We start from the raw sequence: 27,781 nt of genomic DNA on the forward strand, positions 1-27,781 counted from the left end.
TTGTCAATTCGGTTCTACCCCCTGTAATCATAGCGCCGTTTTATTTTGTATGGGGTTTCAATTCGGGTCTAAGAAGAACCGAATTACAGTTTGTTGTGAGAAGAACCGAATTACAGTTTGTTGTGAGCGCCGTTTTATTTTGTATGGGGTTTCAATTCGGGTCTAAGAAGAACCGAATTACAGTTTGTTGTGAGAAGAACCGAATTACAGTTTGTTGTGAGGAGCTTTTCTTTCCACGAGCCCAGCTTGGACGTCGTTTGTTTATTGCCGAGATGTTTCATGATGAAGTGTGGCTGATAATCACTGCAATGCTTGGTTGCAAATAGTTCCAGTTGGAGTTCTAGTATGAGTGTAGCTCAGCAGGCTGCTCTTTGCGAGGCACGGCTCTTTATAAATGTAGAATCTGATAGTATCGTAAGTGATGACCTTATTATGATGTCATGTAATAAGGACCTATTTTCTTGTATTTAGAGAGATACATTATCATTATTCTTGATGGTACATTCCGATATTTCCGATGCGTCCGTCAGTTCCATCAGAGAATAGCATCACAGCGTTGCTTGATAATGGACTAATTTGGGGCCGAGACTACAGTGGCTCCGCAAAGACATCGACCCACAGTGCTGGTCACTCATCCGAGTCATCCCCAAAATGGAGGCCTTGCACTGTGTGCATTTAGCAGCTACAGTGCGCAAACAGCAAGACTAAAAAAACCGGCACAATGTGGGCGGTGTAGGAAAAGTGGTGTGAGCTGCGTGGAGGGTAACTAGTCTCGGCAGCAGAACGAACACTTGCCATCTGTAGATGGGCAAATCTGGCCGAACTCTCCCTCCTTCATTGACACCAAGCCATCTGCTCAATTGAAATGGCCCGTGCATGCGACTCTTGCTCAATTAGAAAGATAAAATGTGATGGGAAATTGCCCTGCCGAGCTTGTCTTGCCACTTCTTTGCCATGCTCACGGCTGCGAACACGCTTGAAACCCGGCCCGAAAGGACCGCGGAAGCGGACCAAGGAAGCGATTCGCAAGATCCAGAATGCCCCCGACCAAATCCAACAAAGAACAGAGTCTGGGATTCTCGGTGGAGACATTTCTTCAATCATCCCCCCCCCCGATTGAAATCTCTCCCTCCCTTGATCTGGCCAGCTCTCCGCCTAGGCGCAGTGACCACGAGGTGGAGGATCTTTGCGTCACTTATCAAGCCGGCACTAAAATACCAATCACGGTATTGTATCATTACTTGAACATATACCACGAGCAGCTTTACGTTATATGGCCTGTCGTCAACAAGGACGTCGTCTTGGCTCGACTACACAACACCGATGATCAAGTCATCTACACTCTTGCAGCATCGGTTTGCGCCGCCACACTGGCACAGCTCAACATTGTTAATGAAACGGACAGCATGCTGCATCACTTGATGGCTCGCGAAGCCGAAAATATCCGAGCCATGGTTGACTACTCGCGGCACCACTTCATCGATGCCCTTCTGACATCCTTCTTCCTACATGTCTTCTACACTAACACCGGGAAGCTCACTAAATCGACACTTTTGCTTCGAGAAGCTATCGCCTACGCGCACATCTTGGGTCTGCATCAAGATGCATTCTACACTGACTTGGATCCGGATGCGGCCCAGTACTATCTGCGTGTAGCGTGGATACTTTTCATCACCGACAGGTTAAGTGTTTTGGCCCGCGCGATAATATCTGGAACAGGGCTGACGTGATAATAGGGCCCACTCCCTACAGCATGACATTCCCCCAACATTCAAACTCAGCCCGGCACTTCCTGAAATACAATCCAGTCTAAATTTCGGGCTTGGGCCGGCTTTCTACACTTTATGCAAACTCTTCCAGTGCTTTGATAATGCCTGTCCCGCAGAGCTGAGGCCGGGACAACACAGCTCCTTGCAAGCCATCAGCACCGAATTATGCCGCACCCATCCGCTGCCTGTCTGCAAGAATGAGGTTCAGCGGGCCGACATAGTAGTTACTGAGTCGTGGCTCCGCGTCGTCCTGTGGAAATCCGCAATCCCATACATCGATGCCACGACAGATCCAGTTGACCAAGGACTAAGCGTTTCATTCCCCATGTCTGTGGGGCGGGATCTTCTATCCAATTTGACAACATTGTCATCATTCGCCCTTGAGGCCCATGGCCCCGGAATGGTATGACTTGAAAGTTTCATCAACTTGGCAGAGGCTAATGGATTCACAGATGTCCAAGCTGTTTGAAGTTGCGAATACTGTCGCGGATGTGATGATATGTGCTCCAGATTTAACACATGTTGGAAATATGCATGTTGGCTCCAGGGATATCTTGTGGGCACTGAGTAGCGTACTCGAATCGCTAAGAGCGACAGGTAACCCTGCGCTACTCACTGTTCTCAGAGAGAAAGTTGCAGCTTGCGCGCTAGATCAAATCGGTTCTCCTCGAATGCTGAGGATAACGGATGTGTCTGATGAGGCCACACCGGATCAAGAAGATGGAATGTACTGGGATGGGTTGTAACGGTTCTAGTTCGTTCATGCAATGATTAGACCTTCTATGGCAGGCGCGGTCTCGGCCTATAGTCAGGCTGTCCTAAGTGCTCAGAATTCCCCAGGTTGTATTTCAACCTTCTTTCGTTATTCCCCACAGACAAAGCTTCATAAGGCCAGAGAGCCACTCTCTCCTGCGTCAGATCCGTATCCTCATAGTATGACAATAACACCTTGCCCCATCGCAAGTCTGCATGAGCAGGCAGAGTCTAAGAGACCCGAGTTTCTCGGGAACTACAGACAGTGACAGCTTGAGCCTTCCAGTTGCAATTAGTCCGTGAGTAAGCAAAGATATGATCATGCTCCGCATCAATGAGCTCAAAGTCTCCATAGGTGATGACATCTCGCAGGTCGTTGCGAAGCGCCAGACACGAGCGCCAGAGCTTTAATACACTACCAGGATTGGCGACTCGGCTAGCTGCGTTGCAGTATGTGAAATCATCATTGACTTTGATCCATGGAGTCCCGTTCGAGAAGCCTGCGTTGCGGTTTGAATCCCACTAGGAATCATTAGCTACTTCAATTAGCACGGTGTCCGGCATGCTTACCTGGTCAGGTGTTCGGGCATTGTGCCGGGACTTCAGCTTGTATTGCTTTCGGGCGATAGCCAATACTGCTTCGTCCGACCCAGCCATTCGCTCCAGCCTAAGTAACCTGATATTAATGCCTGAAGGCACGGCTGAGCAAGGTGCACTTACTATTTTTAGTGATTCGGCATCTCCAAGTCTCGATATTCGCAAATGTCCTACGTTTATGGTATGTTAGCCATCCCTAGCTCTTGGTCTTGCTACACGAAAACTGTTCCGCTTTGAAAACAAAGGAAGGTCGCAAACATCTTCGCTGAGCGGACACTGTACTCTGGCTTATCCGAGGCCCATCGTAAAATGCTCCTGCCTTGGTCGTGATTCTCAAGGTACAGAGCATTCCAGCCGCGGTTTCTGTACATAAACGTCTGCTACATATTGACAATGGACATCAGTTGCGTCATTATTCATATCCACACTTTGAACTATTAGCCGCTTCCAATGCTAGGTTTGAATGGCTTGTCTTTGCTTACATTTCGAGACTGAAGATCATGTCCAGCTCACCGCGACTTTCTCCGACACTCTTAATAACTTGCTTCGGATCATTCACAGAGTGCATCTCACTGACCGAGAACGCGTCGTATTGCTTGAGGATCTTGCCAATCTCGCGAAGGTATTCGTGAAGCCGCGGACCGCATGCGTAGTGCGTAGCGGCGCCATGTTGATGTTTAGCTCCAGGAGCCGATATATCTGCGTCGGGCAACCCATCTGCCTTGCTAATGAAGTTGATAACATCCATCCTTCACTAATTTAGCCGAAGTCTTGCTCGTCAACGGCGAACCATGCCTAAAACCACCAACCCCCTTGTCCAGCCAGAATCGAAGAAATTCGTAGACAACCTCCCGGACCGGTGGGTGCTCCCAGTTGAGGTCAGGTTGCTCTTTGGCGAAGAGGTACAGGTAATAATTATTTGTCAGAGACAACATCGTATTCCATGCGCTGCATACACCACTATCTCTTGCTAGGTCCCGGCTCGAAAGAGAGATAGAAAGATAGATATCTGTCTCCAAAGCAGGAGACCCAGTTGTTAGGGGGTTGCCGTTAACCTTTCTCGTCAAACATGGGTTTCCTCCATATGTACCAATTGCGATAGGGATTGTCCTGAGAGGACTTGGATTCTTGAAACCATTGATGCTATAATATGCATGAATACTCGAGTGTCGCTATAGAGGGTAGATATCTTCACCTGATCTGAAGTATGATTAACAACGAGATCCATCAAAGACTAGAGCCCTCTTTCATGAAGCCCATCAATGAGTCTCTCCACATCAGCCATGGATCCATATTGGGGGTCAATGGCGCGATAGTTCGTAACATCGTAGCCCATGTCCACCTTGAGAGACTCGTATATAGGACATACATATAGCCAGATAATGTCAATGCCTAACTACTTGAAGTAGTCTAACTTCTATATGACACCGGGAATGTCGCCGATACCATCGCCGTTAGAGTCTATGAATGAAGGATATATAGTAGACAGAGGCTTCTTTCCACCAAGCGTTGGTAACGTGGCCGGAGTGGCTAGCGGAGAGCGCTGCAGCGGGCATGATCTAAATGTTTTGGTGCTACAGGGAATTCGAAAAAGGAAAAATGTCAACTAAGGGCTGCATCAATCGAATTCTATTCGTTGAGGTGTCTAATTCTAAAGGGTGAAGGGAAGAGGCCGCCAGGGGGCCACCGGCCCTTAGGAGTGGGCCTAAAGGGCGGTGTGGTCGAGCAGAGACAGCTGACAAAAAAAAATAGACGAAAAAAACAGGTGTTCTCCGGATCACGAGGACTAGTCTTGAAGGACCAAAAACAAAGCACATTCATCGTTGTCACGTCCTTCTTAAGATTTGACTCCCAACAACAAATAACTGGTTATGGTGCGTTCACATAAGAACCCAAGACTCACCAGGACGCCTGGTGAAAATCTTCCCGAGAATCTTCCCGCGGCATGTCCCCTTCACGAGCCATTGTGGAGAAACTAAACATCCCGAGAATCTTTGCGCCAATGAGCTTTGCTCGTAGTCGCCCCGAGAACCCTTCCGCCAATTAGCTTTGCTAAAAACAACCCCAGCTTCAGGGGTTGTGGGGTTCGTGGTCTTCCAGACAAGCGCAAATCTCTCCCCATAGCGGACCGATTCACCAGTTTCGGGCAAGCCATAACCCCAGATTCTGGAATCTGCTCACTCTTGAGACCCGAGATGCCAGCTATTGAAGTTTGTCGTGGCGTGACCGGTTTGTAGAAGGCGAGTGGCTATGCTTCAGGCGAAGCAAACAGATATAAAGGCTCCCTGTCGTCACAAATTTCACCGCCCGCTCCCAGCAAAGCATCTCGCCTACTTGTTAAACTATCTTGACGTACATCACTTTAAACTACAATTATGGGACACAATTCCAAACTGGGCCACGAATCGGGCAATGAGGCTTACAAAAGTTGCCGAAACAATACCAATAAGAATTGGTTCCACGACCCCGGTTTGAGGAAACTCAACATGGGTATCGCGTTTATGTTCTCGTCGGCAGCCGCAAATGGATATGACGGTAGTCTCATGAATGGACTGCTGACTATCCATCAATGTAGGTTAGAATCTAAAGATGAAGCTATGGCATCTACTAACACGTCGCAGGGAAAGATGACATTGGAGACATCAGCCCCAGCATTCTCGGTCTCATCATCGCCGGTATCAGCTTAGGTGGTCTGCCTACGTTTATTCCGGCAGCATATGTGAGCGATTGGATAGGCCGCCGTCTCACCATTGGCCTAGGCTCATCCATTATGATTGTGGCTTCGTTTATCCAAGCCTTTACCAGTGGACCCTGGGCCTTCCTGGGCACGAAGATCATGCTTGGTATCGGACTCGGTTTTGCACAAACATCAGCCCCGCCACTCACGACTGAAATTGCCCACCCGAGATATCGAGCGGATGTAACAAACCTCTTCCAGGCCATCTGGTACTGGGGCGCCATCCTCTCAGCTGCCATCACTATAGGAACCATACACATGAGTGGCAGCTGGAGCTGGAGACTACCTGTTCTCTTCCAGGCCTTCTTCCCTACTCTGCAACTCATCGGCCTGATGCTTGTCCCAGAGTCTCCTAGGTGGCTGATCTCCAAGGGTCGACATGATGAGGCACATCAAATCCTGGCCAAGTATCACGCCAATGGTGACACCTTAGATGAGCTTGTTAATTTTGAGTTCAGGGAAATCTGCGAAGCCATTGCACAAGAGCGAGAAGTAGCAGAGACGAATGGTATTACGTCCTTCTTCAAGACCAAAGGAAATCGCCATCGGTTGATGATATGTGTCTTGGTTGGATTCATGATTCAGTGGGCAGGGAACGGTGAGTGATCTGTCTACTGCCAGTGCCGACGGGATTTATAACATCGATCTAGGTATCGTTTCTTATTACCTTGCGCCAATTCTCAACAGCGTTGGAGTCACGGACCCAGTGTCACAAGCCGGAATCAACCTGGGACTTCAGGTCTGGAATGCAGTTCTCGCTGCAATGGGTGCCCTGGCCGCCGAGCGATACGGACGGCGAATACTGTGGCTGCTGTCCGCAAGCGGTATGCTGTGTGCCTTCATCGTGGTTACAGCTCTGTCAGGTGTCTTTGCGGAACGAGGCATTAAATCCGCAGGCTTCGCTGTCGTTCCATTCTTGTTCATCTTCTTTGGATTCTACGACATTGCTTTCACACCTTTGTCCATTGCTTACCCCGTCGAGATTCTACCCTTTGAACTGAGGTCCAAGGGATTAAGCATAAACCTGAGTGTGGTGTTCGGAGCCGGGTTCTTCAATCGTCAGTGTCATCCTCTTAGGAATATATTCATGCACCCTAACACGGCACCAGAATACGTCAACCCCATCGCGCTTGATGCTATCCAATGGAAGTTCTACTTCGTTTACATAGGCGCGCTGACTTCCATGCTTCCTACCATCTACTTCCTGTTCCCAGAAACGAAGGGGCGAACGCTAGAAGAGATTGCCGTCATCTTTGATGGTCCAGAAGCCAACTCTACATTATCTCATGGCCTGACTACCGGAGCTTCCCCATCGAGAAAGTCTCTGCATGCCCAAAGCATAGTTGCAAAGACTGAGCATGTTTAGTAGCAGTTTTGCAGAAATGACGCACCAAGCATACAAGCGGCTGAATGGCGAATATATGACATAGGGATATCAAAGCAGCAAATACAAAGCATGTAAGCAGCGGAATCTGATCTCGGCGCATTAATAGAGTGAACTCCCGACTTTGTATTTTGTCATGTGGATGATTAGTGATACTAAGAGAGATTGCTTCGAGGGTAACCCCTGATAAAGCTTTTACCTGGTTTATCCCACACCTGAATCTTTAGGAACCCCTCTTCGCTCTCTAAGAAATTGACGGAGAAGCAGTGTCCTCGCCTGGGCGTCAAGGAACCTCATCCCTATTTGGATCGATTTGTCTCCAGAAAATCTCTTGCTGGGGAGGAATGAATACCGCGTATTTCAGTTCCCACCGAAGAACAGCAACAAAGGCCTTGCCGTCTTCCTCTATTATACTGGGTAATGAAACAATCATCTGTGATCGGGCCAACGTTGGACCGTCGGTTTGCTACCGTCTAACCCTTTGTTCTACATCGACCCGATTTTAGCCGCGTACTTCTTCACAGAGGCTACCATAACATTATGGTGAGTATCTCGCAATATTTGCCAATGCATTACTCTCCGGTAGGTGGTCAATCACACACGAGCCAGGCTCACAATCAGCAGATGTTATGGTACATGAAGGTACACAGAAATTCGTGTGATTCCACGAATCGGACAAGAAGGGGCAGCCGGAACTTCCGGGCGCAAAGGCCAGTCTCCTCCGGGCTTAGGGTGGTGTGTGGCTTGGTTGAAGCGTTGAGTTATGGTTGGGCCTGTTTCAATCTTTAGCTTTTCAGTTGATATTGGCACTCGTCCTATGTTTCTTACCAAGCTAGGTTGCCAGAACACAACAGGCTTGGCAAGTACCGGTACGTGTCCATGCCTTTATTTGGGCCGATGATTGCTAGGGGCAAAGGCCGCTTTCCACTTTTGGGACGTCGTCCGGAAGCTTTCCAGCAGTGCAAGCTGTTATTCAAAATTAGACGGGTTCCATGCAGAATATTTGGCTTAGGTAAAGTTTTACTCCTCTGTTGTCAAACTTCAATAACAAGCCCAGAAAGTTAGAGGTCACGACTAATCCTAATATGGCTGAATATCGGATGTCAACTCGTTCCAGCTTCCGAGCAGACTAAGAGGTTCTTAGGGCGTGTTCCCGGAAGGTGATTTCCCGGCTTCCAGCCATCGTTCCACATTACATGCCACTCGGTTCCGGGGCCCCAGAAATGACTAACAGGCTGGGGCCCCGGACTCTGGGCTCCTATAGGTAGGCAACTTAGTTAATAAAACATACAAGACGACTAAGCTAGTCCAGAGCAAGTGAACATGTCCCTACCCGTATAGAGATGTATTGATTTAGTTAGACTTCTACTCACATTTAAAGACAGTCTCATGCCCATTAATTATCAGTCCATCCAATCCGGCCTGGCCAGTTCTTTTACCATCTATTTGTCGAGTGCACATCCAACATATCGCTGTCTATCGCTATGGCTCTCGGTGTGCTTGCCGATCAAAAACTGGAGCACGTTCCAGGAACCGCTCCTCTGAGTCATAAAGACAATGCCATGTTTGAAGTTCCAGGTTTTGACGAGAGACTTTTAAAGCATGATACAACCGGCAAGATCGTTCTTATACCTCAACCGAGCTCTTCTTGTAACGATCCCTATAATTGGTCCCGGTTCAAAAAAGCGAAGATTGTGATAAGCTTTATTCTAGCTTCTGTCACAGTGGGAGGTAAGATACAATCTACTTAGTCTTGATAATTTACAACTGACAAGTGTACAGTGGTTGCCCCAGTATTAGCACCGGCATACGTGACTCTTGCACACGAGTGGAATGTTACTCTTACAAAATTCGTCCTTGGCACAACCGGTTCATCAGTCGCTGGGTCGGCATTTGCAAGCTTGTTTGTCAATACACTGAGCATCCAATTTGGGAAACGACCCTTATACTTGATGGCTGCTATTGGGCTCATGGTCGGCTCATTCTGGGGTGCTGCCGCACATTCGTTCACATCATATGTTGCCTCCCGTACCTGGGTTGGGATTTGGATGGCTCCACTGGAGGCTCTGATACCAACCACAATTGCAGACGTATGGTAAGTCTGCACCATTGTTACATTCTCAAGTAACATGGCTGACCTTCTCCTAGGTTTGTGCATGAACGAGGATTTTATAATGGGCTGTTCAATTTTGCTTTCATGACAGGGGTCAATTTAGCCACACCTATCAGTATGTGTTCTTCTAGCACAAATGGTGCAGGGAAGTTCTGACTCTCTCTAGGTGGACCTATCATTCAGTCGGCTGGATGGAGAACCGCATTGTGGGGCCATGGAGGGTTTTCGGGATTTGTTGCCATTGTCGTCTTCTTCTTTATGCCCGAGACGGCGTTCCACCGAGACTCAGCACTTGACATTGATGTGCATGCCGTGGTAAGGCCGACGCCCAACCCATCCCTGGAACCTTCCATTAACAAGCGCAGGGGACTGTTGAACCTAAACCCGTGCTCGAACCGAAGGCAGAGGGATCTGTCGAGCAGGCCGAGAGTCCAGCTTCCAATGCCGCTTCTGAGCAGAGCCAAGGCTTTACCGATACGCCAACGCCCTATTGGAGAGAGCTTCTGCCCTGGTCCGGATACTATCACCCTGTTTCTTATCACCATTCTCTATGGCAATGCGCTCGACTACTTGTTTGCCCAACAGTCCTTTGGGCATGTCTTACATTCACGATTGCTGTTTCCTGTCTCGTTCTCGTCAGCCTAACGATCTCTCAAATTTTTGCTGCTCCTCCATACAACTTTTCTATCAGATCTGTTGGGGCAGTGAATGTGTCGTCCTTCGTTGCAACTATGCTGGGTGCAGTACTAGCAGGTCCGCTACTCGATGGCTTGTCAAGATTTATGTCCAAATCCAATAAGGGTATCTTTGGTAAGGAATCTCAATCCATGATATGCCACAGCTGGATTTTATGACTACTAACTTAAGACAGAGCCTGAGTTTCGCCTCCCTGCCATGATTGTGTACATCTGTACTACAGCCACTGGCTTTTTTGCATGGGGTCAAGCACTTTATGCACAAGATCCTTGGCCGATCCCCGTCATCGTGTGTCTTGGTCTTATTTCTATTGGAGTACAAATCTCTATTGCATGCTGCGTCACATATGTGATTGACTGTCACCGGGACAAAGCGCCTGAAGTCATGGCCGTAATGAACCTGGCTCGTAATGCATTTGCTCTTGGAATGAGCTTCTACGTCAACGATTGGCTTGTTGAGCAAGACGTCCGGTACGCTTTCTTTACAATGGGAGGGATTCATATTGGAGTTGCACTGCTTGCTATCCCAATGTAAGTATCTAGCTCCTGCTGCCAGGTGCTTGAGAACATTGATGTAAACAAAGCGGCTAACAAGGTCAAATAGGTACATTTGGGGCAAGCGTGCTCGAAGTTTTGCTTTCCGGCATGGATTGAGTGAGTAATCGATGGTATTTGTTGTGGGAAATGCGTTAGACTTTCGTACCAATCTACTTCTGTAATGCGGTCGAAGCCTGTTCCACTTGACCTTGTAACTAAATAGGAGATAGCGATAATAAAACAGTGATGAATCTATGCCCCATCTAGTAGTCTGCAAGGGCATGAAAGAATGGCATTATAACAGAAATATTATAGAGAAAAGCTATTAATCCCATTTCTAGGCTGCATAGTTGGTGCCATCATCTATGATGTTTTCATCTACACGGTCAAGTGTCTCATTAACACAGGAGGCTTTGGACTGAGGGCTCCTTGGGCTTTAATATTCTACCAATTCTCGTTAGGGAGATACACGGTAGAGCACGAAAGAGTCATTGAGCGTACTCCCTCACAGAGTGTGTTCCCTGTGAATAAATCCAGTAAGCCAAAGCCAACAGACCACGCGAGACTCCCGCCAGCCCACACGAATTTAAGGAGAGTAAAGTTATCTCATATGATAGCCACAGAAGGGATTCTGGCTATGATAGCAATCCTCGCAAGGCATAGAATGCTGCCAGTCATATAGAACAATACAAACAATATGAGCATCGGAATGTTAAGTAAGTAGGATTTTAGAGCCCGATAGTACCTTTCATCAGCGGTCTGACAGCATCTGAGATTTAGAATAAACGCTAAATTCACCGTAAGATCACTTTTGAAGGCATCAAACGAGCGAGTCTTGCATCACAACTTGTCTATGGATATAACACTTTAATATGATCACAAAGAACATTGCTCATAACATCTTCATAATTATGGGGATGTCCCAGTGCTACTCGATACTAAGCCATTAACGTCTTGCTACCAGCTTTCCATCCTTTGAGCTCATCAGCAGGTGGTGTGAGGTGATAAGGTACTCAAACCCCGCCTTCTTTACATCAGCGAACCAAAACAGAGGATTCGAGGTTGGCAGTGCTCGTAGTTGCTCGTTGTTCCGGACCATCTCAGCAAAGTCTTTCACATTCAGCCGGAGGCTGCCGTGGTGCTCGATAATTTCTACGCTCCCTTCATCACTGTCACCGCCGGTAATAGAAGAGACCATGGTAGCCGTGACCTCCTCAACAGGTACCACATCGAGGTAGCCACTGACGGTTCCGAAGTCGGGACGTGTGCCGAGCTTGCGCGTGATGCGAAGTAAGCTGTTTAGAACGGCCATGGAGGCGGCTGTGCCATGAGGCGCCGACTGGCTCGTCACGTCGCCGCCGAATGGCAGAGGCCTGTGCAGAGATACCTGAAGCCCTTGGCATGCGGTCTTGCGTAGGAAGGTCTCGGCAACCCACTTGCTGGCGACGTATCCATCGGACCCGTCGATGGGCGGAGCAGCGCCCTCATACATCTTGACTGCTCCGGAGGTCACGATGTGAAATGGCGCACGGTTGGCAAACGCAAGACGGGCCATATCCTTGACCGATGAGACATTAACAGGGCGTAAGGCCTCGTAGTCGTCAAAAAAGGACCGATTCGCGGCACAGTGGACGACTAGGTCGGCTTTGGCCGCCAGAGCCGCGAAGGACGAAGTCGAGAGGTCCAAGTCCGGTAGAGAAATGTCGGCACACATGAATTTGACCTTAGCGTGGGGAGGAGGGAGGGACAGTGACGCAGCGCCCTCGTCCCGTACCAGGCAGACGATCTCAGCCACCTGCTGGGAGTCAACGAGTCGATGCACCAAGTGGCGTCCCAGGTAGCCTGTGGCGCCGGCCAAGATAACGGTCAGATTGGTCCTCTTCCTCGGCCGGGCGTCCATCCTGGCCTTCCCTAGCTGACGCAGAGGCTCTGGCACAGCGGTCTCAGCCTCCCAGTCTATGACCTGTGTCCCGGCATAGGCTCCGACAATCTTTGCCATGCCACCTAACGTGTTGAAGTTCATTAGGTCAACTAGGGTTGGGCCCGCATTCAGTGTCGCTTTGATAAGCGACTGCAGCTTCACGAGCAGAATTGAAGTGCCACCGACGTCGAAGAAATTAGTCTCGGGCGTGAGGGCCCGGACGGAGTGCGGAATGACCCTCCTCCAGAGTGCTTCCATCGTCTTCTCGAGATCGAGGCTTGCAGTCGAGTTCACAGCCCGACCGGGCAGCGACAAAGCCCGGATCGCCTGGCGATCGAATTTGAGGTTGCCAGTTACAGGGATATGAGCCATGGGCACGATCACTGCCGGCTGCATGTACGGCGGCAGAGGCAAGCGCGATTCAAGATGCTTTAGCAGGGCCGGGCGGTGGCTCTCCGGGAATTCTGGGGCAAACACGACGTGGGCAGCCAGGAACTTGTCTTCGCCCTCGCCCCGCAATGTCACAACGGCATGCGAGAGCGCTCCTTTTGCGGCTTCGAGGAGAACAACCTCCACTTCTTGCACTTCGATACGGAAGCCGCGCACCTTCACCTGGGTGTCCCCGGAAATACGGCCGAGCCAATAGAGCGCACCATCTTCTCGGAGACGACCACGATCCCCGGTGCGGTACCAAGTGCGGCTAAGCTGGGCAGCTGTGGAGCTCAGCGCGGTACCAGCAATGAACAACTCTCCGGTCATGTCCGGCAGATCGAGGTATCCGTTGGTGATGCCAGGGCCGCCTGCACAGATCTCTCCCGCCACGCCCACCGGAAGGGGCTGGAGGCTGTCGTCCAGAACGGCGACCGTGTAGTTGGGCAGAATAAAGCCGGCTGGGACGTGCTCCTCTAGGTCGGGGTCGCTATACTTGACCTCGCCCTTGGTGATGGCGAGCGTGGCTTCGGTTGGACCGTAATTGTTGAACAGCCGCAGTTCCGGCAGCTCCATCGCGAGACGGGCAAATTCGTGAATGAGCCCACGGTGGAGGTGCTCGCCTCCACCAAAGGCAGCGCGCCAGGCCGTGCACCGGGATAGATTACCGCGTGCGTAGCGGAACCACATCTCGTATTCGGAGGGTGTGGCGACCGTATAAGTAACACCATGCTCGATCATCATCTCAGTAATGGACTGCGGATCACCCCTCTTGTCGGCCGGTACGACAACCAAGCAGCCGCCTTCTGCGAGGGCGGCAACTATCTGGTCCAGCGAGACGTCAAAGCTGTAAATGGTCTGTTGAAGAACGATCTTGGCAAGCTCGGGAATGCCGCAGGCTCGCGAATAACCCTCACTCTCTGCTCGTAAGTTAGCGTGGGTCATGAGAATACCCTTGGGTTTGCCTGTTGTGCCACTCGTGAAGAGAATCACCGCAATTGATTCTGGTTTTGCTTTGTTAGGGATAAGCGTCTGTATCGAGGGGGCGTCCGGGAGATCCGAGACCACAATCTCCTTCGTAGTGTCGCCTCCTCCAATCTTCTTGGTCTTGGTTGTTGTGTCATTGTCAGTCAGGAAGACTTCTGGCTTGACGGCTTCTACAATGCTAACGAGACGAGAGACTGAGTTCCGGAGATCCAGAGGGATGTAAATCCCGCCAACTTTCCATACCGCAAGCATGGAGCAAATCCAGTCGACACCGGGTTGTTGAAAGACACCAACTGGGGCTCCTTCTCTCGCTCCCATAGTGACGAGAGCGGAAGCGATAATGTTGATTCGATTTCCCATCTGATTATAGGTGAGCCTATTTCCTGCTCCGTCCACCAGAGCTGACTCCGAGCTGTGGCGCTCGATCATTTGGTCAATGCGATGAGACGTGGTGGCCGGCCAGTCCAGTGTCAACAGCGGTCCTCTACCGATCTGGAGCGCCTCCTCAATGTCATTAGGCGCGTACGCTGGCAATGCGTCGACTTCCAGGTCGATTCCGTGGGCAAATGTCTCGAGCAAGTTTACGTAGGATCTCATGAGCAGGTCGGTGCCAGCCTGTGTGTACATGTTCGCAGTAAGGCGAATGGAAAGCCACGACTCGCCAGTCGGATTGTCGGTTATTCCGAGGGTGAGGTCATAGCCGTTGCGGGCGTTTAACCATGTCTCACCACTGAGCTTGCATCCACCCCAGACGGAGCGCTCTTGGAAAACCTGGCGGTAGTCCACAAAGAGCTGGTAGATGGGTGCGTGAGTGTTCGTGCGGGGGATGCCGAGCTCCTTTAGGATGACATTCCATGGCACGTGGGAGCGCTGGAGAGCACCATAGGCCTTGTCGCGTGCATCCTTGATGAGATTGCTGATCCTCATCTTCTGGACACGCGTAAAGTATAAGGGCAGCAGGTTCAAAAAGAAACCTAAGCTGGCCATGAAATTCTTGTCCAGGCGATTGGCGTCAGCGACACCCAAGAAGAAGTCATCGACTTCTGGAAGAAGGCGGAGCACCAAAGCCTGCAGCGCGGCCAGGTAGACATGAAACATGGTGGCCTTGTTCTCCCTGGCAAGCTTCTTCAGCTTCGATACAAGCGGCGGCTGGAGAGTAGCCTTCGCCTCAAACTGAACGAATCGGTCAAGGACGGGCCGAATGGGCGACTTAGCAAAGGGAAAAGGTGGAATGGCCGGAATATCAGGATTGGTGATGACTTGGCGGAATTCCTGTAGCGTCTTTTTCATGGTGCCCATCTCGTACGACTCTCTCTGCAACTGAGAGAAGGCTCTGTATTGATTCTGCGGTCCGAGAGGTGCCAATGGCTTCCCGGTGTATGCAGCCTCGAGGTCGACAAAGAGGACAGTGAAGCTGTAACCATCCCAAGAAATGTGGTGGCCGCTGACGAGAAGGAAGTGCGTGTGGTCATTGACAGTAATGAGGTGGATCTTAGCAGCTTCCCAGGAACTTAAGTCCCAGATGTGGTCGTGCATCTTCTTGAGCTCTTCGTAGGCATTCGCTTCCGTCTCGACCTTTTTGTGAAACAAACGGATGGGCGACTCAGGCAAGACGCCTTGCATTGGAACACGCTGCTCTCCCTCTCCGGCCCAGAAGTATCGAGTTCTCAGCGCCTCGTGTCGCTGTCCGAGTATCCACACCGCGTTCTCGAGCCGGGGAATATCCATCTTCCCCACGAGCTTAAACATGACTGTCATATTGAAGCTCCTCTTATCCTCAAGGTAGTCGTTCAAGAACCAGAAGCGGGCTTGACCGTATGACATTGGAGCTGATTCTTCCTTGTCAACAAGGTGGCTTAGATCTGGAATTTCCCTCTGGACCTTGGCTTCATCATCTGCAGAGGTGATGTCTGTGATTCCTGGTGGTTGTTTTGTGTGATCAAGGGCTGCTTTATGGCCTGTGGGCTTTGGAAGCATCTCGTCGTTCTGGTTCTCAATGTCATTAAGGGGAACGCCTGGGCCCAGGTACACCAGTGGCTCCGTCATTGGTGTTTGTAGCGGTGTGTCAACCTGTGAAGGGCTGTCATGGAGCGAACCGCAGCTGTCCGATCCAGCTTCATTAGAGCTGGTACCTGTACCCAGTGTCGGCGCAATTGGTGTAGCAGGAGCTACTTTCGGCCCTTTGGGCGCGATCCCAGCTGCCTTTGCATCCTGTCCGCGTCCACCGGCCAAGACGTCCATGTCGACAATCGAAGTGGGCATGGCGTCGATGGCTTCAACTAGGAGACTGGTGATAGAGGCACCACCGAGAATCTTGAGGACTGGAATATCGACTTCGAGCTCCTTCAAGAACCAAGAGCGCACCTCGACAGCCATAAGGGAGTCTATCCCCTGTTCAACCAGAGACACCTTTTCATTGACAGTATCCTCCTGCGAGACCATGAGCGTACGCTTGAGACGTGCCATAAAGGATTCTGATTGAGCAGATTAGTGACAATCCTCTCTCTATGCCACATCCAAGTTTTCTATTGGAATGCTTTTACCTTTGATTATATCGCTCGCCTGTACTTTGGTCTTGGCTTCGGCGAGCTGCACACGCACAGGCAGAGATGAGAGCTTACCGGCCAAGTTCTGGTGCCCCAGGCGTTCCATTATGAAATGGTTGAACTTGATATCGTCGCGGAATTGAGCCTTGAGAAGCGTGTCGGCGTAGAGAGGCTCTATACCAGTGGCAATTTCTGAGTTTTCAGGACAGTCCGGCCGGCCAACACGAATTCCTTCGGCAAACAATTGTTGCAGGTCCTGCTCAGAGATGTTTCGGAAACCAAGCTTCGCGAAGTAGTCCTCAGAGAAGTCCTCGGATCGCTCGACGTAGCCAATACCTATGACGGAGCTGATGGCGATGGCGGATCCCGCCACACCACGCTTCTTGCGCTGCGCAGCCAGAGCGGTCATGAACATGTTGGCGGCAATGTAATTGCTCTGGCCGCTGTTGCCAACTACCCCTGTCAGGGATGAGAAGACTATGAAGAAGTCCAATGGGGTATCATGGAAAAGATCATCGAGTAGCTGTGTGCCAACGACCTTGGGATGGAGGACCTTGGAAAGAGCATCAAAGGACATGCGATCGAATAGAGAGTCTTCCAGGACCATAGCACCTTGCGCGACGCCGGCGATGGGAGGCATGGTCATAGAGATCTCATCGTGGCACGCGAGCAGACTCTCCTTGCTAGTGATGTCCAGAGGCAGAATCCGGACAGTCGCACCGAGGGCGTCGATTGACTGGATGAACTCGGGATGGACCTTGGGTCGCCGACTCGTCAAGACCACATGCCTAGCACCTCGCTCGACCATCCACCGGCATAAAGACTGTCCAACTTGTCCAGACATGCCGACCATAAGGTACGTCCGGTCCTCTCGGAATATGTTTCCGCAATCCACCGCCTGCACATGGGTTGAAACCGCAGAGCTGGAAAACTCAGCAACTGTTAAAGGCGTTTCGAAAAGCGGGATTCCCGAAACATCCTTGAGCTGTACGGTGGGAGGACTTCCAAGTTGGTCCTTACTGCTAAGAGCCTCGCTGGCGGCGTACCATGCGGCGTGGAATGGTTCGACTATTTGACTGGGGGAAGAAAGTGGACGGACCGCCCCTGGCGTACCGAAAAAATGCTTGGCAGTGCATGGAGGCTTCTCAGGAATACACTCGGCGATTAGCTGCCCGACCTGGGTTGAACCCGGGGCCTGTGACAAGTCGATAAACGTAAAACACCCGGCGGGCAAAGCTCTCTGAACCAGTCGCCGTGGGGCCTGAGCAGGAATATAGCGCCAGCCCGCTGCTGCCATCGTTTTACGCATGGTGGTGATCACGACTTGCACTGCTGCTTGGGCAGCATGTCTAAACAAAGCAGACCCGACGAACTCGTCTGGCTCGTGCACCACGAGCGTGCCTCCGCGTGGCACCAACCTGAGAATATTCGACGCTGTCAAGTGAGCTGCAACGGCGACGAGTGCCTTGGCTGGATTGGCTCTGGCGAGCGGCACAGTCCAATCCGCGAGCACTGTTGCTCTGGAGTCCGGCGTGTGTGATAGGGCAAGGACTTGCTCTCCCGAAGCTTCATCTATGCCCACACAGGCCATGAGATACCCAGCCGACCCAGTATGGATTGTTTGCAGAAGCAAGTGTGAAAGTCGGATAGTCTTAGTCAACCCGAGTGCAGGGGGTGGGCAGGGAAGACGCAAGGGTGATGGGTACTGAAGTTCGTAGGAAGTATCGTCGCCGCCCAGCACGATTGGAGTCTCGTATGGGTTGATCTGTTTGGTCACGGGGCGGCGTGCGGAGTTGGCTCGGCCATTAGCCTCGTTGCACGGATAAAGCCGTGGAATGAGGCGAGACCCAGATTCGATATACACTTCTGGTTCGATGGACCAGAGAATCTGGTCTCCAGGGGCGGCCTCCTTCTCCCATTTCCTTAGTGCCTTGAGACGGAGTAGCTCCTCAGCAAGGAGCTGCGGCGTCTTGTCCTCAAGTACCTCGAGGTCGAGGATCTGGAGCAGAACATTCGGGTACTCGAATTTAACGACACGTCCGAGACCAACGGCCATGAAGGAGTGAGGCTTCTCTGCCCTTGCACCCCGCGTAACCCAGAGAACAGTTCCCGCTGCCCGCCAGAGGGCCTTCAGAGAGTCGAGCTTGCCGGGTGTAAGGTTCTTGAACACGGGCTCGTCCAGCTCTGTAATGCAAAGGACGGTGCTTCCGGGCAGAATTATGTGCTCATCAAGGTCCTCAAAAGATGTGACGCGCTCGATATAGTTAAATCTTGGCGCGAGCAAAGTCTCGAGCCGCTCTGCAATGCGGTGGCCCGTGAGTGATTCTCCGCCCACCATGATTAGCCGGGGTGCCTCGGTGGGCGGGAGGGAGCTCATGGACGACAACGGAGACCGGAGCCCGTTGATGCGGTCATCCACCGCCTGCGCGGCGAATACGGCCGAGGCGTGGAGTTTGTTCATCAGAGGCGTGCTTGTTTCGACGCCTCCAAAACCACACCTTCGTAACAGCGAGTCCCACTGGGGTAGGGTCAAGGTCGGTCCCCACGGTCGGCCGCTCTCCGCTCCAACCCACCACCCGGGTAAGGTCCCCATCGGCAGACCAACACGGAGTGTGTCATTGGTAGTGAGTTCCAGGGCTATAAGATAACCACCCGGCTTGAGGAGCTGACGCACACTCGTCATCATATCCTCTAGCTTGCCTGTCGCGTGCAGTACGTTGGAGGCGACCACCAGATCGTACGAACCTTGGACATAGCCTTGAGACTCGGGAGACTTTTCCATGTCGTAGGTTTGGAAAATCATTCGACTGGCATACTCCTGGAACCGTTCTTCGGCCGCCTCGAAGAAAGCGCTGGAGATATCCGTATACGTGTATGAGGAGAAGGCAGATCCGAGAACAGGGAGAAGGTGTCGGGTAGATCCACCCGTTCCAGCACCTAGGGTCCTTGTCAAATTACGCAATAAACCAATACAGAAGGGGTCTGGTTTTGGTGACAACAGCAGAAGCAGAAGCAGATGAGCATACCAATCTCGAACACCTTCATATGCGGGTAACGATGGGCCATCTGAGCCACCATGCGCGCGAACTGGCGGTTAGCAATATCAAGGCCCAAGCCGGCGTCATAGAAGTCGAAAAGGCCGCTTTGGGTCATGTATTCGAGAATGCTCGAACCTGACCGGATAACCTCGGCCACGTGTTCACCCACGGCCTCCAGCATGCGAACATCTGCTCGGTGTCGGCTCCTAGAAGACTTGTCAGATTGACCGCATTTATGAATCATAGAACTAGACCCGCATTGAGGGGGTTTGCGTACTTCTCCAATATCGCATTAATCTGATCATATGTGTCGGTTTCGTAAGAGGCCGGCACGAGCGAGTTCTTGCCGCGCCTCACCATCTCAACATTCCTGGCCGCCCAGGCGAGTAAGTGCTGGTAGTGTGGTAACGCTTTGGCCCTCTCCTCGGGTGTGATGGTGTCGAGCAGACGGCGGAGGTAAAAGTACGATACACGCTCTGCTTTCATGGCATCATCGATATACTCAGACGTGATGCCGTCCTGAGCTGGTGCTGCGAGATCGCCGTTGGGTCGATCAACCTTGTAGTCGAATCGGGAAAACAGAATGGTATCATCATCTGGCCGGGCCGCAGTTAAGGGTATCACCTCTAACTCTTCTATCTGGATAAACGTGTGGGTGCGGTCTTCGGAGAATAGGGTAATGTCGGTGGTACTTCCCCCTCCCCTGGAACCCCGCAGGATACACTCCCACGGGTGCTCTTGCTGCTTTCCGATGCCGTACGCTGTGAAATAGGGATTAATGGTAATGCGTCGAATACCGGCCGGGATGAACAGGCCCCACATCCGCCCGTCTCCGGGACAGCTAAAGGCTGCCGAGGAGGTCTGAAGAGCCGTGTCAAGCATAGCAGGGTGGACCAGGAATTGGTCTTCCCAGTCTGATCCTGACTGGTCGTCGATAATGCCAGTGGCATAGCCGTTCCTACGTTTGATTGCACGCACACCGCGGAACGGGGCGACATATTCGTACTTGAGCTTGGTGAACTGGTCATAGAAGCGCTCCACCTCGATGCTTGACATGTTCCAGTCCTCGGCCTCGATGAACGGGAGACAATCCGGCTCAGGCTCAGCGAGCACCGCCATCACTGAACCTTCAGCATTAAGACCTAGGGACGACCCTGGTATGTCAGGATCGCCAGAACAACACGAGAAGTTGGCCTGAATACTTCCCTTCCCGGAGCGGACAACGTGGAGAGTAAAAAGACACTCGACGCTGGAGTGTTCCGTGTTGAAAGCCATGGCTCGGCCGATATGGAGGTTCTCGATGGTCACCAACGAGACTCGCGACATTCCAGCCAGGGCCATCACAGCCTCTAGGGCCATGGTGACGAAACCAGCAGCAGGAAAGACAATTTGGCCCTGAATCTTGTGACCCTTGAGCCATGAAATCTCGCCAAGCCGCAGGATATTACGCCATTGCGTCTCATGCGCGGTCTCGCGTTCAATTTGGCGCCTGCCAAGGAGTGGGTGAGGCGGACCAGGAGCCGCAACGGTATGGGCACCAGAGACACGGGACATGGTCCAGAATGACTTTGAGTGGTCGAAAGGGTACTTCGGGAGGTCTCGTATCAGGCGACGGCCATCGGAACGTCCTGAAACGGCAGTCTCGAATTGGTCAAAGCAAATTGAGCCAGCTCCTAAGATCGACCACACGAAGCCTAGGCTAGTCGAGAGCTCCAAGATGTCCTCTTTCCCTCTGGAGAGCAAGCTAGAGTAAGGAATGTGGTCTCCCAGCACCTCCTCCAGGGTTTCCGAGCATGGTCCCCTGAGTGCTGGATGCGGTCCCAGCTCCAAGACCAAGTCGAATGGGCCACTGTGCGTCGCGGCAGCCGCCACGGCGGGAGCAAACAGAACTGTGCTGGTCATGTTGTCGACCCAATACTGCGCATTGAGCTCACCGACTGACATGACTTGGCCCTCTTGGACGCTTGAGTACCAAGTTGGTCTCTCTGCACCGGAGGCCTTCTTGCTGAACAAGCCATCCAGGGCGGCCATGGAGGACAGATAAGGAGCCGCGCAAGGAAGCATATGAGCCGAGTGGTAAGCGGTATCGACTTTGAGCTGGCGAGCAAACTTGCCCTCGTCCTTGAAGATCTCCACGGCTTGGGCAACAGCATCTTCGTCGCCAGAAAGTGTGATGCTGGACGCCGCATTGCGAGCCGCCACCTGCAGCCGACCCTCGAAAGTTTCCAGTCCAACAAACTCGCACGCATCTTCAAACGATGTTCCCACTGCCATCATCGCACCCTTGACACCTTTGGGCGAACTCGCGAGCCTAGCGTGGAGTCCGCGGTAGTAGGCTACTCGGATGGCGGCACTGGCCGAAAGCAACCCCGCGGCATAAGCGGCGCCTATTTCGCCAGACGAGTGACCGACAACAGCGTGCAGGCGGATTCCCGCCAGTTGCAGTAGGTCCACAAGGAGAATCTGCACGGCTGTGCACAGGGGCTGCGATAGTGCGGCCTCGGTAACCCTTGACGACACGGCATCCGCCAGCAGCTGTTCACGCAGGGTCCAGCTGGGGCGATCGTCGCGCGGTAGAGATGCCAAGGCGGAGTCGAGCTCATCTAGTCGCTTTGACACAAATGGGGACGACTCGATCAACTTGGCACCCATTCGTGGCCACTGGGCGCCCTGACCAGTAAACACGCCGAGAATACGCGGAGTTGGGATGACAAAGTGCTTCGTGCGAAATTCAGGCGCGTCTTCCTTAGCCAGGAGGATGTCGATTTGCTCGACGGCGTCTCTGACAGTCGAGACCGAGATAGCCGCGCGAAAGGCGAGTGTTGAACGTCTGTTCTGCAGCGTATAAGCCAAGTCACGTAGGGACACTTCAGTATTACCCTGTAGATATTCCGAGTAGGAAGTCAGCAGAGCTCGTAGCGACTTCTCACTAGCCGCGGATATGATCAGTGGAGTGAACAGGGGACCATGCGTGGCAGTGAACGGCGGCGTCTCATAGGCCTCAATGATAGCATGAGCATTCGTCCCGCCAAACCCTGAGTCGGAGTTAACAAACTGAGAAAGGGGATGTTATGAATCCTTCGCTGATGGCTTTTAACCTACCAAAACTATTGATGCTGGCTCGTCGGGGTTGGCCGGGAAGCAGGTCGGGCCACCGCCGCGCCGAGGTGGGAACTTCCAGGCCCTCGTAGAACGGGGCAATGCGTGGATTGAGCTTGTTGAAGTGCATGTTGGGTGGAATGATGCCGTGCTGCAAGGCCAACGAAGAGCTTATCAGACTGGCCAGCCCCGCGCTGCCTTCGGTGTGGCCGATGACGGTTTTGATTGAGTTGACGTAGAGCTTTTCGGCGGTCCAGGCCCCGTCAGGAAAGAAGGCGCGGGAGATCGCTTCAGCCTCCTGAGGGTCGCCAGCCGGAGTGCCTGTGCCGTGGGCGTGGAAGAGCTGTGGCCGGTCCTCGCCCTTGTTCAGGTCGAGCCCAGCTCGTGCATACGTCTCGCGGATGAGCTGAGCTTGCGCAGACGCGCTGGGCATAGTCAGGCCAGGAGTCTTGCCATCTTGGTTGATGCCGGTGGCGCGAATGATACATTCGATATGGTCGCCGTCTTGCAGCGCATCGCTCAGTGACTTCAAGACGACAGCGGCGATACCCTCGCCACGGGCGTAACCGTCCACGTCTTGGTCCCACATACGGCTCCGCCCGGTGGGGGACAGCATATGTAGGTTGCTCTCCGCAACGTACATGGCTATGGATATAGTAACAACAATAATGGTTAGATAGCCCTATTGTCTCAACCCTGGCCTGATGTCTCAAGGATGGATCTTGCAGAACTTACCAGGACTCAGCAGGAGGTTAGCCCCCGCTGCGACTGCGACCCGTGACTCTCCATTACGCAGTGCTTGTGTCGCCAGATGGACTGCTACCAAACTTGACGAGCAAGCTGTGTCAAGGGTAATAGACGGGCCGTGCCAGTCAAAGAAGTAGGAAACACGATTAGACATAATACTGCGACCCATACCGGTGGCGCTATATTGGGGAAGGGTCTCCCAATCTTTATATAGCACTCCCGACCAGTCGTCACCCATAAGCCCAACTATGATAGCCGATGATGACCCACGTAGACCCTCAATAGTCTGCCCGCCGGCGCAGAGCGCGTCGTAGACAGTTTCCATCAGCATTCTTTGTTGAGGGTCGATGGCCTCAGCCTCGGACGGCGGGATATTGAAGAAACCATTGTCGAACTCGGCTGGGTCTTCATCGAGAAAATAAGAAGCTTGAACATTAGTGGTACCATGGTGCTCGGGATCTGTGTGGTAAAACGTCTTGGGGTCGAAACGCCGGCCGGCTTGTACGGTCTTGAGGAGGTCCCGGGGCTCGCGAAGTAGCTCCCAGAGCTTGGAGGGCGTATCAGAGCCACCCGGAAAGCGGCAAGCGCTTCCAATGACGGCAATCGGCTCAGGGGGTGCCATCGAAAGTACACGATTCTTCGTTGAGTTGGTGAACCTAGAGGTAAGAGCGTTTGCGAGTGCTGAAAGAACAAGAAGGCGAAGTCTTAGCTGTGATTCTGTAGTACCAAAGGGTCAATCCTTCCCGCAAGGTTGGAGACAAGGTAGTAAGGTAGTGGCTTTATCAAGTGACCTTGCGAGTGCAGCATCAGTCCCACCCGGCAACGGCGAGTTTCGTCGTGAAACTTATGGACTCATATGGCTAGACGCATAACAAATAAGGCTAGCAATTGCCTTGTTTCCAACCAATCGGAGCTGTCATCCTTGGCCTGGCTAGGGAGATCGATTACAGGCTCCCAGGCTAGGGGTGTATTTCGAAATACCTCCCTATAGCCGAAAAGAACCGAAAAGCTTACCCTATGTGCGTGGGGGTATGGATGCACAGTCCAGTCGGCAAAGGGCCCTCACCGGGATTCGAGGTTCGCTCGTCCCCCATAGGAGAAGCGCGCGAAATACAGATAACTCGTGATGGCCAACACATAATCGATCGGAACATAACAATCCAGCTGGTTGTCGTGGATTAGGGACTGTTTATTATTGTATTCTTGGGCGTAGATCACATCATCCCTGCTAAATATTCTATCCCCATAAGGAAACTACCGTCAACTCAACCATATCTGTATCAAATAGAAGCAGGCAAATGCCTGTGTTCTCCAAAATCAAACCATGCCCGCACCAAAGCTCTCCCGACACGCTGAGGTCGTTTTTCGCACCATTCTACCTATGGATAAAACTACCTGCCGTCCGCGCCCTTTCCAAAATGTATAGACCAGAACCTATCTCCTCTGCGCCGGTGAAATCAAATATTCAAAATAAGAAATTCCGAGTCTGGGCTGGAAGAGCACTCAATCTTTGACAGTTTTATCCGTGGATGGACAGGTTGAAATAAAATGTAGTGTTCGTTCATGACTCCAGATCCATGTTCATGTACTGCGAGCTGTTTGCTCCGGCCCACGACTCGACATCTCCAGTAAAGTTGTGCGCAAATCTTTGCCAGGACGGCATATCGTTTGGCGCGCCCAAGTCAACGCCACCAAAATCAACACCCGGCATTAGGTTCGGGAATCCTAGCTCGCAATCAGCCATTAATTGGTCCTGGCCACCATGTTTGGGATTAGAGCTTGTCTGTGCAGTGTCAATACTCACCTGAAAAGTAGGGACCCGATGTGGGTGCTGGAGAAGGGCCCGAGGGCATGCCTGGAGGCCCGGAGGAGTCGGAACCGACGCCAGAATCGCCAAGCACATAATCAAGAGCGGCAGCAGCCTTCCGGGCTTCTCTGGAGGCACTGCTCTCCCGGAGCCATATAACCTGAGAAGTCCTCAATAGGCGTCTTATACGGTCTATATCCACTGGAGCGTCATTGGTAACCTGGGACGTATCCTCGGGTTGGTCTTTCTGCCCCTTATCTCGAGCTTGAAGATAGAAGCACAGCGTGCTGGTAGCGAGGAGGAAATCCTGTATGAAGGAGAAGCTGACCCTCCAGCGACTTTGGTACAACCGGCCGTCGATTTGGGTCTCCTCGTCAATCAGATGTTGCAGTTCCAGAATATCCATGGCGGCTTTCAGGCAGGTGGATCGCGAGAATGCATGCTCCGGCTCCAGTCGGCTTGTCACCAGGAACCTTTTGTGCAAGACAATCCTCTGTCGCTGAATAGTCACTTCCAGCCATATGCGTTGGATAATGACCTGCGGCGATACGGCGATGCAGGATGCAAGTCCATTCCACTTCAAGCAGGACGGGAGGGCGTCTCGGGCCGCGTTGAGCTGCTCATCGAGGTCCCGAATCTGCGCATATGAGTACGGCCGAGGTTCGGTGGCCATATCCGCCACTTTGCACCCCACGTGGAGGAGCCTCAGCTTTGCTAAAGTATAAAGGATGGGAGTTGCTTCTGTCTCAGGTCGACAAGGTGGCAATTCAGCAGTAAACTCGTCAAAGTCGGAGTCGGCCAGATTTCTAGGCTCATTCGTGTCCGTCTGGCTCTCCCTTATCACTCTTGGGAGCCCTAGCTGCGATGAAATGGTAAAGTCGAGCTGGAGTATCACCGCCCAGACTCGCCTCCGCATCTCCCCAGCAAAGGGCGAGATGTTGGGGAAGTGCTTGGCATCCCAGTGATATCCCGAGTGCATCGCTATCTGAGTTATATTGCCGACCAGAACCCAGATGCCAACCTCGGTATCCTTCGCAAGGAATACTTCCACCATAAAGTAGAGGATCAAGGTCTCTAGAACGTAGGGGCCTCCTTTGGTGTAGTGACCTAGCACGAGGCATTGCATAATCTTCTCGCGGTATAAGTTGATGGTTGTCTGCATCTCCAGGAACTCCGGCTGCTGAGGAGAGCGTCCACCGGTCAATAGTGTGTTGGGAGAGGCGAGAAACAACTGGTGGAACTGCGAAGATAGACATATCATGCTGAACAAAAGGCCAACCCATACGATGGGTGCAGATTGGGGAGCTCCCCAGAACTCCTCATACTGGTGTTCTTGCATTAGTACGGGACGGAATTCTGCAGTCCCTCTCTGAAATATGTGTGAGAGAGAGAAGGAGGAGCCAAGTACAGACCTCTCGAAGGAATTTGCCGCTATGAGGAACGCCTGCTTGTCGTCAGCTCATAATTAAGTCGTGACCCCTTCTTGTCTGGATTGCATTCATGATTGAAGCGGTCAACCAGGCTTTGCAGTTCCTCACCTGGAGCCATGTCCAAGTCATTAAAATATCGCGAAACTAGCCTATCCACAACGGGTCGAGAGGGTAGTGACTCGAGGATGGAAGCTGGAGTGGCATAGAGGGGGCAGCCACCGTAGAGGAGCTGAGGGCTGGGGAAATTGGCGGGAAGCCGGGCTGTATCAGCCGGAATGGAATAGCCCTCGTCATCGTGCTCGAAGTGGTCCCTTAACTCGGCGATGCTGTCGAGAACGGCGGCCCAGTGCGCGCCGCTGACATAGCTAGCGCCCGACTTCCGAATTCGAATGCTGCCGTAGTCAGAGGGGGAGGGAGACACTTGTCGTGGGATCTGCTCAGGCCCGTCATCCGAGAGCTGCTCGGATTCAGCCTTGCGCTCGAACGGATGGGGCGCAGCATCTGATCGAGCAGTGTGATCCGCAGGAGGGGCAGACAGGCTTGGTGTGTCGGGCGGCCAAGCATGCGGGCTCGGAGTTGAGGAGGCCTGCTGCATCAGACTCAAGACCAGACTCTCTAGCTGGTTGATACGATCCTGTACGGGGGCGTTTCTCGGCGGACGGTCTGGCTGCGCCGCCGCCGCCGCGCCGCCGTAAACGCACGATGAACCCAGACCTCTGCTCGCGCAGTTACTGCATGGGTGCAGTCGATCGCATCTTACCCTGCCGCAGGGACGGTCCACATTAGCTCTATAGCTCTATGCCGCAGACGATATGACGATGGCACGCAGCAAAAACATGCGAGTCCGGTGAGTACTGCAGGCGGCCCAATGGGAATTTCCGCCGCCAGGCTTGTGCCGACCGGTTGCATCCATGAGGCAAGGATAGAGCGCCGAATAGAGAGAAGACTACCCCAAGAAGGGTGAATGGAAACTAGTACCCAAGAACACTACTTACTTGCGGCTTCGGCAAGCATTGCAACTAAGTTGAGGCTTATCGCGACGCCTGGAAGACGGCGGACGCGGCCGCTCTGGAGGAGTCATGCCATCGGCGATACTCGGTTCTTGGCCCCGCGCCGCTGTGCCGCGGGGGATTTCGGCGTATGACATGACGTGGGATGGAGCGAAGAGGGTGTGGGAGATGGGGCTGGAGCC

General features: G+C 52.4%; 5 protein-coding genes across 5 annotated transcripts; 3 read left to right on the forward strand and 2 right to left on the reverse strand.

The window, feature by feature from the left end:
* Window positions 1-1,037: 1,037 nt before the first annotated feature.
* E0L32_012141 (uncharacterized protein) lies at window positions 1,038-2,515 on the forward strand (the record flags this gene model as incomplete). The annotated part of the gene is made up of 3 exons (XM_031134949.1): window positions 1,038-1,639; window positions 1,737-2,172; window positions 2,222-2,515. The coding sequence occupies 3 exons, from the start codon at window positions 1,038-1,040 to the stop codon at window positions 2,513-2,515; spliced, it is 1,332 nt and encodes a 443-aa protein (XP_030999259.1).
* Window positions 2,516-2,753: 238 nt separating this feature from the next.
* On the reverse strand, window positions 2,754-3,867 carry E0L32_012142 (uncharacterized protein; the record flags this gene model as incomplete). The annotated part of the gene is made up of 3 exons (XM_031134950.1): window positions 2,754-3,044; window positions 3,093-3,189; window positions 3,602-3,867. 3 exons carry the CDS (start codon window positions 3,865-3,867, stop codon window positions 2,754-2,756), a joined length of 654 nt encoding a protein of 217 aa, XP_030999260.1.
* Window positions 3,868-5,494: 1,627 nt separating this feature from the next.
* On the forward strand, window positions 5,495-7,222 carry E0L32_012143 (uncharacterized protein; the record flags this gene model as incomplete). Its single annotated transcript, XM_031134951.1, has 4 exons — window positions 5,495-5,690; window positions 5,741-6,454; window positions 6,507-6,914; window positions 6,966-7,222. The coding sequence occupies 4 exons, from the start codon at window positions 5,495-5,497 to the stop codon at window positions 7,220-7,222; spliced, it is 1,575 nt and encodes a 524-aa protein (XP_030999261.1).
* A 1,502-nt stretch (window positions 7,223-8,724) lies between these two features.
* Window positions 8,725-10,710, forward strand: E0L32_012144 (uncharacterized protein; the record flags this gene model as incomplete). The annotated part of the gene is made up of 7 exons (XM_031134952.1): window positions 8,725-8,971; window positions 9,023-9,335; window positions 9,389-9,468; window positions 9,520-9,668; window positions 9,719-10,163; window positions 10,225-10,579; window positions 10,653-10,710. The coding sequence occupies 7 exons, from the start codon at window positions 8,725-8,727 to the stop codon at window positions 10,708-10,710; spliced, it is 1,647 nt and encodes a 548-aa protein (XP_030999262.1).
* Window positions 10,711-11,531: 821 nt separating this feature from the next.
* Window positions 11,532-27,736, reverse strand: E0L32_012145 (uncharacterized protein; the record flags this gene model as incomplete). Its single annotated transcript, XM_031134953.1, has 11 exons — window positions 11,532-16,396; window positions 16,466-19,405; window positions 19,495-19,712; window positions 19,784-22,541; window positions 22,609-23,250; window positions 23,341-24,008; window positions 24,942-25,077; window positions 25,157-26,528; window positions 26,572-26,603; window positions 26,698-27,305; window positions 27,585-27,736. The coding sequence occupies 11 exons, from the start codon at window positions 27,734-27,736 to the stop codon at window positions 11,532-11,534; spliced, it is 14,391 nt and encodes a 4,796-aa protein (XP_030999263.1).
* Between the last annotated feature and the right edge of the window lie 45 nt (window positions 27,737-27,781).

The sequence above is a fragment of the Thyridium curvatum genome, assembly GCF_004353045.1.
Source record: "Thyridium curvatum strain D216 chromosome Unknown NODE_139_length_52597_cov_72.246636, whole genome shotgun sequence".
NCBI lineage: Eukaryota > Fungi > Ascomycota > Sordariomycetes > Thyridiales > Thyridiaceae > Thyridium > Thyridium curvatum.